At 43.2% G+C, this 14,893-nt stretch overlaps 1 protein-coding gene across 1 annotated transcript in view; it reads left to right on the plus strand.

Annotated features, from left to right (window-relative positions):
• Positions 1–13,813, plus strand: part of LOC119445627 (protein unc-119) — a 42,930-nt gene extending 29,117 nt beyond the window's left edge. Inside the window, exon 5 of the mRNA XM_037709889.2 lies at positions 5,832–13,813. Within this exon, the coding sequence (XP_037565817.1) occupies positions 5,832–5,953 (122 nt within the window). The 3' untranslated portion in view covers positions 5,954–13,813. The remainder of the gene's footprint in view (positions 1–5,831) is intronic.
• The last annotated feature ends 1,080 nt before the right edge of the window (positions 13,814–14,893 follow it).

Here is a 14,893-nt window from a genome sequence, read left to right on the forward strand (position 1 = left end):
TGCGTGTATACGTGAACACTTACCTGATTGGCTAGTATCATACCCAGTCACGCAACCGTGGTGAAAAATACGTGTCTTCCATAACCCCGTAACCGAAAATCCCATATCATCATATGGTATACCATATAAACAAACGCCACAACCCTTCCTTCTGTTCAGTACTTCCATATGGTCATATGGGACACCATACCCTGTGTTCCCTTATGGTGATAGGGGTTTTTTGAATATGAGAGTTAAAGGGACACTAAAGGATAGCATTAAGTCAAGCTACATCGACAGAGTGTTCGTCCAGAAGTCTATCATTGTTTTCTGCATGCAGCTCTTAGGGCCCATTCCTGCGCTGAGCGTCTGCATGCCTCGGCATCCCTTGTAACCGAGTGAATGAACACAGTGAAAGATGAAAGCAAACTTGGAGTGCAGCGGGAGACAAAAGAAGAAATCATGAGGCGGGAAGTGGAGGAGGAGCGAATGGGAGACGGCCTGCGCATGCGCGGACTTGCTGGCAGCCACGGAGTTGCTGCCGCGTGGGCGATCTCATCTGCGCTTCCGAGGGGGGCAGGTTGGTGTGAGGTGGGGAGGGCTACGCTCGTTGGTGGCGTCAGCTGCTGAGCTCAGCCCACTGTAACTGGGTAACTGCGTGTGTGACGGTGATCACTGCTCCTGCAAGGGGCGATGGCGAGCGGCTAAGGCATGGTGCGACGCTCCCTTGGGTGTTGTTGCTGCTGACACTGGTGGCACGATATCCCCGCAACAGAGGGCTGCTCTCGTCGTCAGTGTAACCAAAGCATGCGAAGAAAAGTAATAGCTGCGCAAGACGGGCTGTGCGGCAACAAACAAAGCGCTGCACTAGCAAAGGTCTGTCTGCAGTGGCTGCTGTGAATCATGCCCATGAGTTACCCATGCACTGCCTCTCGCGATCTTCGTCTTCGTCCCATTTGTAATGTGCCGCACGAGACAAATTATCCGTGCCAGCTACACTACTCACAGCGTTCTCTTCCTAATATAAGCCGTGTGCCTGTATAATCATTGTACAAAATATGGACACGTGAAATGGAAACACGTGCTCAAATTTTGCATTAGGGAGTATCGTAATCGTCAGTGATTTTTTTGCCTAGGAAATTGCCATCGAAGGTCCTGCTGCTGCTTCTCAATGCGAACCGCCCGCGCCATAGCGGAGGACTTGATGTCATCTCCATGTGACCGCCTTCTGTGGCATTGTTATGTCTTTTGTAGACTCCTTGTTTAGCTCTACATACGAAGCGTACTGCTTTGCGGGTGTAGGTGTCCAGCTTGCGTGAGTCACTCTGTGGCTCTGCTTGGGTTCAGGTTACCAGTTACGGTCACTTGAGCCTCTCGGGGGGGTCCATTGCCACATGTTGCCACCTCTGCCGTTGTAGACAGAAAAAAGCGATGCCGTTTGCAGTGGTGGGTCGCAGCCGCTCTCGGTGAATCAGAGGTGCTGATGCCACACCATGGTGACAACAAATGTCACTCCGATTTTTTTTTTCCATCATTTTGTCACTTACAAAAGCTCTATTTTCATTATGCATGAAGAATTCGTTGCTCCAGAAGCATAATCTTTCAGTCTAGCTCGACTTAACCTTTAGCCTTTAGTGTCCCTTTAAGAGGAAGCTTTAGCTCGGGAGTTCTTATTAAATACATAAGATAGGGGGAAACACATTTTCTCGGCAACCATTGCACCATTCTTGACAAGGATTGTTGCATATAAAGGAAGAAGTTAATTAGTAGCTGCGGGCAGCAGATTTTCAATTTGTTCCGTCAATCAAACAAGTATTCTTGGAAATTGTAAAATATAAAAAAAGCTCAAGTTTCATGTTAACAACTCTTACAACTCTATGTCAGCAATAAAATGAATGTCGCAATTCTGTAAACTGCACCTAATGACACACCTGTAGAAAATTTATATATTATACACACTCTGTAATATATAGCTTTAATTTGTGTGTAGGACTTTTGCAAAACCCTTGTACACATCGTAACAATTTCAATTAAACTTTAAACTCATACATATCAGATTTGTCTGGTTAAAATTTTCTTACAGATGCAGTTTACAGAACTAAAATATCTGTTTTTGGTGCAGAGATATGGATTTTGAAACTTGATGCTTCTATTTTTGTGAAATTTAGCTATTTTAGGAAATTGTAAAAAATTTGAGGTTCTGAATAAGACTAATACTTCCTATAATTGCTGAACTTTCTCTCTGAAATACAAATGTCATTTAAATCATTCCGGTAGTTGTCACGTAAAAGAATTTCTGTGTTTTACATATATTTAAATAGGGAAATTGGAGTGGCCCTAACCTAAAGTGTTCTTTTTGAACATAGTAAGAAAGTGTTGCCGATCTGTGAATGAGGCTGTTGTGAACATGTGAGCCAAATATTATTACACTTCATGCAGCTGGGAACTTGCAATCTCCTGTAAAAGACAGTGAAAAGACAGTGAATTAGCGATGACGCTGCATGATGACATCGCTTCTGCAATGTCATCATGCAGCGTCATCGCAAGCAGCTGGACCCACCAACAGCTATTGGCTGATTGCGTGATCGCGAGAGCATTCTCACTAGTACATAATTGCTAATTTTTGGTGGAATACATAAAACATACATATGTCAGCGATCTCAAAATGACATACAAATCATTTCATCTTCGCTCTTCCTGTCTACACGCGACAGTTGCGCGCAGCTGCGTCTGCTGCGCGTTACCTCCTAGATGCTGTGTAGCGTAGTCTACCGCGGCTGCCAAAGGGTGCCGCAATGAGGGCTCTTGCCACCGAGACGCTCAACTTTTAGGCAGGTCTTTGCTCTCCTGGCTTCTTCCCTGTGTAGGTTTAAGTGCACTAGCGGACACCCCGTTTATGCTTGATTATAAACATTTTTGCGGCACGAAATTCAGGAGACGACGTCCTTTAATAGTAAGACTATTCTATGATGAATTAAAAAAGCGTTTCAGGGCCCTTTAAAGGAGTACGTATTAACGCGATAGCGTTTAGGGCCCCATGTCGCAGAAAATCCGGCATCGGCAACCGGCGTGTGATCGAGGGTGATGGAGAAAATCATCCAACCACCTCGACCGCACAGGATGTGGTGCAAGGTTTTGGTGAACAAAAATTTAATTTCTCACAGTGAAATCCATCAGAAAAATGGTAAAGTATGACTTTACCTTTTGGCGTTGGATTCGCCATTGGATTGTTTACCAATCGGCGTCGGATTGTACTTTGAATGTACGAGAAAACCTAATTCTGCTACGAGTAAACTCAAACATTTCCACCAGACATCTGCGCGTCGGGGCAATAGCAAACAATTAATAAAATAATAAAAAGAGGTGCTAGGGCGTTCACCTTTTAATATAGGACCACTTATATTGCCCCTGGAAAAACGTCTTTCCAGCAATGCCTTTCATTCTAAAAGTGAAGCCAACTTTAAGGGGATCGGTGTAAGCTTGGTCTTTGTAAGCTGGCTTTCCTACGTTCAGTGTTGCAGTGAATGAAGTCGACTTGCCATATGCGAACGGGTCCCGATAACACTATCGCGTTCTACTCTTAAAGGCGAAGCTTAAGCATCCTCCAATTTCTGAGAGAATTTTTTGTGCTCTGTTCTTTTTTACCTTAATCAGTAGCCGTTGACCCAGTAATCATGGTAAAGAAACTCGTTTTCTCCAGCGCACGACAATGTTTTAGTTATCTACTCGTATGTTATCACCAGTCGCGGTTTCTATTTTGAAGGGCACTTCGTGCCCCATGATGCAAGAGGCATGCTTGGAAATGAGAGCGCATGGACCTGTGACGCACACTGGCACACCATCTACCATGCCATCTGTGCTCCTGTTTCGTCTGCTAGTTTGGCAGGAAACCTCTGCATTGCTACACCATCGCATTGCTTCATTGGGCAAAAGCTTTAATATACAGTATGATTCTGGCCTTGGAGAGTTTCAACGCGTCTGCAAGCTTCTTACCATTAGCGGTTTACTGGGTAACTGGAGAGGTGTATGACAGGAACAGCTTTGTTAGCGGCACAGTATCTAACCAGAGTGCATGCAAAACTAATATTGCAACTTAGATATTCTACCTGATTGCTAGTGTCAAGCGTTGGTAGCGACATTATCGTTAACGTACTCAGTCTTATATTAATTCCCCTCAACAATAACACTGAAGCAACAAAAAACCATTTTTTTTAATACATTGTACCAGTTGTACGAAACCTCACAGGATGGGGCCACCAGCTCTGCTACTTGCACCCACAGCACTGGTAACCTGGTAATCCATAAACGATAAGTGTGCACATATGCTTCGTGTACGCACGTACGTACTCTTTGTGGGCGGTCAGAAACAGTGCTGAAACTTGTTTCAAACAGCAAGACAAGCCAATGACGTCGCACGCTACTGAAATCAATTGCCGGAACTCGTGACGTAACATTGTTTAAAAATAAGACCTACGCTGATGATAGAGGTTCCACGTAGGACCTCCTATCTTGTGCCTTTTTACTTTGACTGACATGTGTAATGTGACTGGCAGTGACGCTGGTGTTTCATTTTTGTTTTTATAACATTCACCGTCTTTTTTTTACTTGTAATGTTCCCCCACTACAATAATGCTCTCTAGGTGCATGTAGTGAGGTTAATTAAAAAAAAGTGTTGCCTTTACTAACTCGTCATTTGCACAAACCTCAAAATTAAATTAAAATTAAAATAAGCAGCATTTACTATTGACACTTTACAGATGATACCCATGAGCTTGCAGCTATAAAAGTTACCCACTATTTTGAGCTAAAATTTTTGCGTCAGTATCCCTTTAAAGAGACAGACCACCAATCATAACATGACTGGAGATAACCCCGCGGATGGAAAGATTGCCTATCATATTGGCTAAAACGAGCCCCGTTTTTTTTTCAGTAAACGTGGATTTATATTTTTAATTCTTTATAAAAGTCGCGAAAAATGATCTTTGGCACTCCACGTGGCAAGAACACGAAGATGCATAAGTGACCTATCATGTGACCTTTCTTCACTTGACGTTTTTGATGAGTTCGCTTGGCTTGTCTATGGACAGAATAACTGCGGCTGGGGTCAGCCAGCCTCGACGTAGGCGTGTACTTCGGGAAAAGCGTGGTACAAATATAGGAAAGTTCTGCACAACAACGCAAACTTATTGTACCAGCTTCTTATTTTCAAAGTGCTTGAAAAGGTCAAATAACCAGAGTTGCACTCACTCCTGTGAAAGCAGAATGATGGGCGGCTTTCGCAATTTGCGAGACGGGCTATCAGCATTGCTCTCACTTCTCAGCGTTCTTTTTTAGAGGCTGCTCAGATCGAAAAATTCTGCTTCAAAAATATTCGCGCGCTTTTGGAAGTAACTTCTGCAGATGTAAACACTACCGAGGGTGATCTTTTTGTTGTGCCATAAAAAACTGGCTCCTTACAGAGACTGGTTACCAGTCCCATTAAGGTTCACATCAGGTTTTTGTATAGTATCCCCCATATGATCATGTGACATTATTGAATATGAATTAAGAGGTACATGTGTACAGTAACCCATATGGTCCTACGGGATCATTGGATGTAAGTGATATGGAGCTCTGAAGTTTTTGTATAGTACCCTGTATGATCTTATGAGATTAGTGAATGTCCAGTGGTGTTAAGAGGCACACGAGATTATTGTACAGTATTCCATATGATCCAGTGTGAGTATTGGATGCGAGAGTTATGAGGCACATGAGGCCTTTCAATGTGTCCCAGGGTACCATGTGGGATTATTTGTATTTGTGGTGCAATGCACCTTTACGCACTCTCAATCTCTTTGTACATTATGCTGCAGGTGACGAGATGATCGCCAATCCGTTCGAGACCCGGTCGGACAGCTTCTACTTCGTAGATGACAAGCTGATCATGCACAACAAGGCAGACTACGCCTACAACGGGGGTCTCCAGCACCAGTAGAAAGCCTGTCAGCGGCCCTTCTTTCCCCATTTTCTCCGCTCTGCTGCAAGGTTCGCACACTACTTGGCTGGGATCATTGGGGGCCACACGGTGACGCCTGCACCTCGCCTGCAGACTCTCTCCGCGCCCCATCTAGGACACAGCGCACACACACACGCACACACTCCTCCGCGCCTGCCATTAGATCATCGCCATCCGCCACACGCACACAGCCTGTTACCGCATGGGAGGACGAGCTTTCCTCCTGTCTTCTCCATTTCGTGCGGGTAGTGGCAGCGTGGTTATAGAGCTGTCGACCATGAAGAGATGTGTACAGTCCTCGCACGAGAGCACCTTGGCATGCCTCAGCTGAGTAGGATTTTCTAAAAGCGAGCACGGCTCCTTTCTCGTGTTAGCCTGCTGGTATGCTTTGAAAAAACAGGCTTGCGACGGGTGGCTGCGGTTGTTGCAAAAAGCGACAGTTGATCGAGAGTTTAGTCATTGCCTCACTTTTCTTTTTCTGGGTCCGTTTTTGGTTTGCTTGTCAATATGTTTCACAACAGTATTTTGGGGGGAGCTTGGAAAGAAAAAAAGTTGCATGAAAAAACTGTTGTTGAGGGGGGGAGACAAATGGTGGAGAATAGGTATGAGGAGGAGTAAAAGCTTCTCACAGGGTCACCAATCATTTCCTCCGTTTCAATTATTGGGCAGTATTGACATCATAAACATAACGTCACATGCAAGTGTAACATGTTAAATATACCACAATAAGCTGTATCCTTTCTCGGTAAGTTTACAGCAATGTAGGCAACTTTCTGAGCGCTTCTCTGGGGTGCTAAGCTTTACATGGTTAGGGTAGGTTTGAGGGGAAGGAGGGTGGTCTTTTTTTTCTCTGTATGAGTGGCCTTGTTCAACGCCTGCTGTGTTGAGCTATGCATGGCCACGTTCACTAGTCTGGTGCTTGCTAGCAGGAGCACTTGTCCAAAAGTGGCTACCAGCTCAAGATTTATTTAAGGAGCATTTGGGGGTTCTCAATGTTTCTTGATAGGCAAAGGGCTTAGAACTTGAGCTCTGCAAGTATCGAGAGCTATATTGCACATAGTGTTTTTTGACAAGGGAATATTTGTTTCCTTGCATTTTTTTTTTTTGCTGTTTTCACAGTTTGCAAAATGATTATAGTGTTGGCAAATTTAAGTGCTATATAGCTTTAACCTTTGGGTATGTTTTCTGCATCATTTCAGTTTGGTATATTAGGGGTTTTGAAACTTTATAGCATTGCTACGCACACTTTTGCTTTGTGTTCAGTACCTGGTTTTCATGATGACCTCTTTGAGGTAACAGTGGAGATGAGACCTTCGATGTTCTTTTGCTGTACAGCTTCATTCAGTGGCTGTGGTCTGCTTCGGCACCAAACTCATAGTGTCACAGATGCTGCTGTAATAATGCAAGCATTAAAACGTCCGAGCCTTCACATGACCTAGTACACCTTTGGAGCGGTCTTGTGTTCACACGTAATGGCTGTGCAACAGGGCACAGCACAGCACCTCCTAGTTGGTACTTGGTTCTGAGCATGACCAGTTTAAGCCACATCAATATACTCTTTGTTTCTGTTTTGTTTCTGCTATGCTGCTTTCTTCTTAAACTGTTCTCAGTTCAGGTATCATCATTAATGAAGAAAGAATAACTATAACTTTAAATAGGCTTCTGATGGGTCACAGAGATTGCTTTTCACTTTCAGCTCACATCAGGTGAAAAAAGAAATTGTTCGAGTGCAGTGGACAAGCATCACTACAACAAATGCTGATGTATTGAAAAATCTTGTTTGTCTTAACTGTCAGTTCTTGTTAACAAAATTGTTTATTTGAATCTTGGACCCAGCGTGCTCGAGTAGCTGTTAGCACAAAATAACCCATATTTTTCAATAAGATGATGAACCTTCACTATCAAGCGTACATTTTGGTTTAATACGACTTGTCTTGTATCCCTGCTGCAAAACTGCTTGTGCTAATGTCGAAACATGCTTTCTGCCTCAGTTTTACTTATAAATTTGGAGCATAATCGGTGTCGTCACGTCAGCAGAAACACAGGTCACTGAAAAAGCATAAGTAGGGTGATTTGTGTCAGAGAAACTATTTTTTGTAATTTTTCTGAAAGAAACTTGCAGTGTAGCAATAAAAGACACTTATGGCATAAGAAGCAAGCAGCATAACCATTCAGTAGTTATTATCTTGCTAACACAGAGTGTAAGCATGGTGTTAAAAGTCTCGCAGGGATGGAAGGATTACAATGTCTACAAACCAGAAGAGTCATTACTATGGCTGCCAATAGAGAATGGTTGTGAAGATACTCTCAGTGGTTAAAGCTACCATTCAGTCACACAAAACTGGTGGTTGAATTGACGAAGCGTGCGTTTGAAAAAATTTAACACATGAGCACGACATTAACCAAATTGTACAAATAGCTTTTTTATTTTATTTTTTCTCGCCTGTATTTTGTGTGTGGGCCTCATTTTGCTTTGTCTTAAAAAAAAAAAAGATCAGCAGCTGGGACACTTGTTTTTCAGATTTTTGTCAGTGTTTATTTAATTGTCTCAAGTTGTGCTTTTGCTTTCCATGCAATAAAGCTTTAAGTTGCCATAAACTTGGCGCTATTTTATTGCTTGAAAAGAAGGGCAGGCTTTTCGCGTGCTTTCAGCTTCCGCAGTGCTTCAATTCCGTCAAGTGAAAGGTCTGCTCTGGCTTGCCGAGTCATGCTTGCCACAGTGGTGCATGACTCGCAATATTGTAGGGAAATACACTTGCAGCACAAACAACCAGCTGTTCTATGTACATGCGCTCAAGGTGGTAGCCGCCAACATGACACAGTATATGTCAGTATGCAATCTCAAGGAAAAAACAGATCTCGTAAAGTAATAATATATGCAGTCATTTTCATGACTCGGGAGAGCTGTGTTTGGCCTAGCTTAATAGTCTTAAATGAAAGCACTTGAAATGAAGGCAAATAATACCTTTTGAAATGTGATGTGCGTGCAAATGAAGCTTTCACTGTCGACTGCTTTCATGAACTGCTTTCGAACAATATATCTTTTTATTGGTTCGATGTAGAAGAAAAAAGCGAGTTAGTTGCTGGGAACCGATTGTTTAATAACAGGCGAAGCACTTGCACTCTGCATTAATACGTCTGTTGCCACGCAGGGTTGCCAGGTTCCAAACATGAAAAGTAGCTATGAAGTGTCTGAAAGTAGCACGTAGCCAGCTTAGTCGTAAGTGACAAAAGTAGCAAGAAAAGTAGCCAAGCTGCAACAAAATAATCATTGCTAGACATCACGGATGTTAGGTGTACTCAGAAACATTGGTATTGCATTTTAAAATATAGCAGTGCAGGCAGATACACATTGTCTAGCTGATTGTATACTACTGCTACAATACAAAAGTGTGCATTACTTTTGCAAAATTTAATATTGCTGGTATTCTCGAGGTACCTTTGCGATACCCTGATGTTTATAGTTGGTGGTGGTAGCTACGGTTGTGCCCAGTAGCCAAGCCTGGCAACCCTGATCTAATATGTGCTGTTTTGCAAGGGAACATGCTGGAGGAGACGATGTTCCTCATCATTTAATTTGTTTTCTCGTGCTGCTGATATTTCCTTCGTAGCGTCTGGGTCAGGGAGTTGCACTGACCTTGACACTTGGATGTAAGCTAGACTATTGTCTTAAATGGCATTGCAGAGGCACGGACAGGATCAGTTTTAATATTGTGGCATGGTTGTGCTTCGCTCACTTCAACCCAACTTTCTGCTTTCTTGCACATAGCAAGTACAACGGTTGAATTTGAACGTCGTCAGGCATGCTAAATGTGCAGTTCATGCCGAGACAACTGCATTATCCGTTGCACAGAAGGTCAGAGAATGTGTTGTGAGGTGAATGAAAGAAACTGTGTACATCATACCAAATCTGTGTGCAAGTGAGCTGCGCCTGTTTATTTGTAGCAAAGGCACTGCGTAGATAATTTCAGCAGTTGCAATAGGAGCAACGATAGGAAGCTACTAATGCCTCATAATTTACTACAAAACTTGGCACTGGGCAACTGCCCTGCTTTTGTTGCAGCTTTCTCACTTCCTTCATGCCCTGTGGTGTTTGAAGGGATGCAAAGGTACTTTTGTAGTTGCAGCATTAGTTTATGGCAGTTTCAAGTGTGATTGGCCTGGTCATCAATGGCTCCTGGATTGCCCTTGTACAATGGTGTTGAGGTGCACTGCGAACTTGGGTGGTTAGGCGCAAGTTTGCGTGCTTGGGTCGTGTGTGATCTGCGTATGACTTTCAGAGATGCTCCTTCTCGCACAGCATTTTGGTGGCTGTGCTTCATTGCTCACACTTAAGTAGTTTCACACTGCCTCTTGTGGTTTTGTTTGCAGCAGTACACGCTGTGTGATACTTAACAGAGAGAGAGGAGAGTGCAAACAAAATAGGCTTAACAGTTTCCATGGCGCAGGACTGATGCAAGTGGCAGGGTTACCAGATATCAAACGCAAGAAGCAGCCAGACAAGGTTGATGAGAATAGTAGCCAAGGAAGTAGCCAAGCTAGGACTGAATGGTCACCTCTGACATTCATTCATGATCTGCACCAGTGATTGAGGATGCCTTACACAAACAGCAAAGGAATGCCGGTGATACGCTAACATTAGCTCTGGAAAGAGAAATTACAATTGTAGAGTAGCGTTGGGCATCCCTGTTGGTGCAGTGCAACACAGAAGCTGTTATATTGCTTGCAAACTAATTTTTCTGCTGAAGTACTTGATTGATTTTAAGTGAGTTGATTGAGTGATTGGTTTTGAGAAAACTAACCCGGCTAGGTAAGTAGCCAAGCCAGTTTGGTGCAATGTAGCCGAAGCTGGCAACCCTGCCTGTTGTTGCGTGCAGTGCGTAAAAGTTCAGTGGCATGCGTTGTCAGTTCAGTTTGCATCTCCACAGGATCTTGTCTGTATTGATGCACTCCCTTTCAAGAGCTTGATGATGAAATTGCTCTTCCGTGTTTTGTCTCTTCTTAATGCTTTACAAGCCTGAGATGTGACCAGGATGCTTGTTTATTTGCCTCGCGTTGTACACTTTCCAAGCTGTGCCTTTTCTTGAGGCTGCTTCGGTACACTAGCTGTCTATGTTTTAGAACATTGTCTTCAAATGGTACTTGTATCGACACTATATATTTTGCTTTAGTCATGTTTGAGACATAATGCTGCTAATTTTGCCACACATTGTTGTGTGATGCACATTTTGCTGTGGTTTTATTGAGCCATTTAGCCTGTAACATAACCAACATTGAGTTATAGTTTGTCTGAAAGTGTACATTTTTTAAAATAGATTGTTTATTTACTTATTGTAAGTGATGACAAGTCATTGCACCTACAGTATCTTGGATCTATATTGTTGCCTTGCCATTTTCCTATTCTACGGTCTGCTGGAATCGTGTGGTAAAAAGGGAAACACTGCAGTATGACGGTGAAGCGAGGGGTAATGCATTCTCAATATTGTGGTTTTGGGATCCAGGGACAAATTGATATGTGAACAGCCGCAGTTTATGTTACAGAATGTCAGACATGAACAACAAGACTCGTTGGCACAAAGTATGCTCCCAGCAAAGCTGCAGTAAGTCTTGTGACAGTTTTGACCGTACAAGTGTTTAACCCCCTTCAGCCAGCTAGTCGCGACACTACCCAAGCTTGAAATGTGGGCTTGGCGAGTCTGGCTTATGTGATGTAAATTGGAAAACACAAATACTAGTTCTGCCATTGCACCTACCTCTCTTGTCTCTGCAATTTTTGCTTTAGAGCATGTAAGTACACCTTCCTATTTGGAAGGCCTGTCCTGCCTTCTTGCCCTCCCTTCTCTAGCTGCACCTGTTTCTGATTAGCTCTGCAATATAGGGCAATAGGACATGGTGGCACCACTGTAGCCTCTGCACACGACATAGACACGCAATAGAAACAGCACTTCAGCCAGTGCATGTGGTTGCTGTTTTTTTTTTCTTGGGGGGGGGGGGGGGGAGGTGAGGGGAGCCTCACAACTGTGGGCTGTGAAATTCCCTGCCTGTAGAGAGAGCGAATTGCGTCAGTAGGGGCATAGTTATCAGCAAACCTTTAGATGCTTGCATCTGGTAGATATGTGCAGGGTAAAGGTGGCAAGTGGGTAAAATGCACTTGTGGAATTTGTGGGTGCAGGATTTGATCAACGGTAACATTTTGATCAACGAGAAGGGATCTTAACCGTGGCATTAGACTGCGAGGTACGGCCTGGCGCAGGTCATTGTTGTGTGGAAGTAGTTTCTTGTATTGTCTTGCCCTATACACACACAGCTGCTTTAAGATGCGTAGCACTTGAGGACTGTGCAATGTTTTTGTATAATGGATTAGCATCTTGAATGTTGGCCTCAGCGTGCAAACGTTACTTCTGCTTACGATTTTGCGTTTTGCAAAGGATGAAAAGCACCGGTGACCACGAGGTGTGTCAATGCGGTATTTAGGCGTATTGTTTCTGCCTGTTTTCTTGAAGTATTTGTTCTAAGATGCCTGTGCTGAAGATCTGAGCGTGGTCTTGGGCACAGTGCGATGACGCAAAGATCAAAGAAATACTTGAGGCTATATTTTAGCTTTAGTAAGATCGTTCTTTTGTTTCAGGTGGTTGTGTCTCAGACATATGTTGTCTATTTCTATGACCATATTTGTAACTCCTGATTACAGTTTGTTTCTTTGTCATTGAACTCTCTTGAAATGACAAAGCAAAGTCTTGTAAATTATGATTTGCACAGTGTGCCTTGCTACATACCTGCACACTGCCAAGATCAGATGTTTCAGTACTTCCCGTTTCACCAGAGCAGCACTGGTGGCTTGTTCTGTACGATGTACTTTAGCTCTTTTTTCACAATGTCATGATGCACACCCTTGTCCTTGCGCTGCTAGTTCATCCCGAGCAGTACAGGGTGTAGTCATGGCAGGGTACTTAAAACCCTTCTCGCAGATTAGCTGTGTTGAGTACCTTTTGCTACCAGTCACCGCAATTCACCTGTATGCATGCGTGGGTTGAATGCTGCCTCGGTATACTTTGCACCTGTTACTGTTGTCGTAGTTTTGCCAGATTGAGACATCTGGCAGAAGTTGTGCACACATTTGCTTTCACAAATTGTACAGGCTCCCACCTCAAAGCACATGGCTCACATCACGAACTCCCCAACCCTCTGCAAAAAAAACATTTCTAGCCTCGCCTTTGCTTACCCACATGCTGAAAGAGTGACTGCTACCTTTGCACGGACTTGGCACACTTTGGGCACTTAGGAAAGGCTATACGCTAGTCCATTTCTGACTTTTCAAGTTGACGTTTGCATCTAGATTTCTCTCGTGGGGATTGCAGTTGTCGTATCTGTCAGTTGTCTTCGTGGTATTAAAAACTGGACCTTGTGGTGAATTCAGAATACCTGCGAACACGGAACTGCAGCATTGAGTGTGGTGCTGGTTGCATTGTGTTGCTCATATACCTGCACACTTAGTCATAAGCTGTACTAAAGCATTGAACACAAACGTCTATCTGAAAGGGCAAGAGAAGAGGAGCAATGGTTCGTGACCAATGCTGTTATTTGGTGCAGTGCCTGTATGGCATATTTAAGAGTTTGCTTCTGAAAATTCATAAAAGGAACTGAAAATGTTTCAGTGGTGTTTCTACCTTTCTACACTGTGATTGCGACTGTGGAGACTTGTTTGAGCAAAGCTGATCTTTCTTGCTGGCGTGTTTGCTCTCTACCATGTTATATTACGAGAATAATCATTATATATTATATACTATACATGAAAGCAGCACTGTGAATAATGAATTAAAGGCCTATGCTTCACCTGAATGTGTTGTCATCATTGCAGCAATCTAACTTGAAAAATTTGTTTCCATGCCGAAGACATAGACTGACGGAGGTGTAAACTTCCTCCTGACAATACTTTTTCATGGAATGTTTTTTTATTGAGCAGTCGTTTCTTTTTATTCTAAATGAAATGAACAATATTAGTAATATTGCCCCCTTTGGGATTGGCTGGGCCTCACGGATGGATAGAGGTGCAGATTTTTAAATGCAATAGCATAAAATGGCCGCACGTTCCGAAGGTGACTGTGTGGACAGAAGTGTGGACACAAAATGCAGGCTGACTCCTCTCCCTCAAGTACAAAAACGCTTTTGTGGAAGAATTCCACACACACCATCAAGAGTTTGCTCACTTCATTCAGTCTTACCGAACGCTCCTGTCAAGTTGCCTTTGGTGGTGTCCAACTAATCAAAATTTATTTGCAAGTTATGCTGTATAAATTGGAGAATAGTTGATGCTCCAGTTACATCTATGGGGTCTTGCAACATAAGTTGTGTATTAGAGTAAAACTAAGGAAGTGCTTTTTGGAACAGTGTTTCTCAATTCCACTCTTTATATCCGCTTACAGCTTTACCAGCCGGTGCCTGACATGCATAGTTATAATTGTCTCAAACATATGACACCGGCCATGTTGGGAGCGTACTAATTCAGTGGAGGCATGGAATCTGCATACAAAAGCAACAGCTCGGCACTCGCTCGTTACGCAGTGCATGGCTTCAACATCTGTCGGCTTTTATATTGACAAAATTTAGCTTAATATTTTTCGGTTTTTATTTCCACTCAAAAATCTTTTTTTTAATGTATTTTTTATATGGACTTTCACCTGCCTATTGTTAGCTAATTTTATTGGCACTAAAACGTGCTGTATGATTGCATATCCTGCACTTCAACACAAGTTGTATCTGACGTACAAAATAAAGTTTTTGAGAAGCAGTCTAGCAAGGGCACGACACCATACCCCAATGGACCACAAGTAATCCACAGTACATCGAATGGATGTTTAGCGCTGGACGTTCGGACGTCCATTAGATATCCCCACAAATCCGGATGACATATGGCGGATA

Source organism: Dermacentor silvarum, chromosome 3 (assembly GCF_013339745.2).
Source record: "Dermacentor silvarum isolate Dsil-2018 chromosome 3, BIME_Dsil_1.4, whole genome shotgun sequence".
Classification (NCBI taxonomy): Eukaryota; Metazoa; Arthropoda; class Arachnida; order Ixodida; family Ixodidae; genus Dermacentor; species Dermacentor silvarum.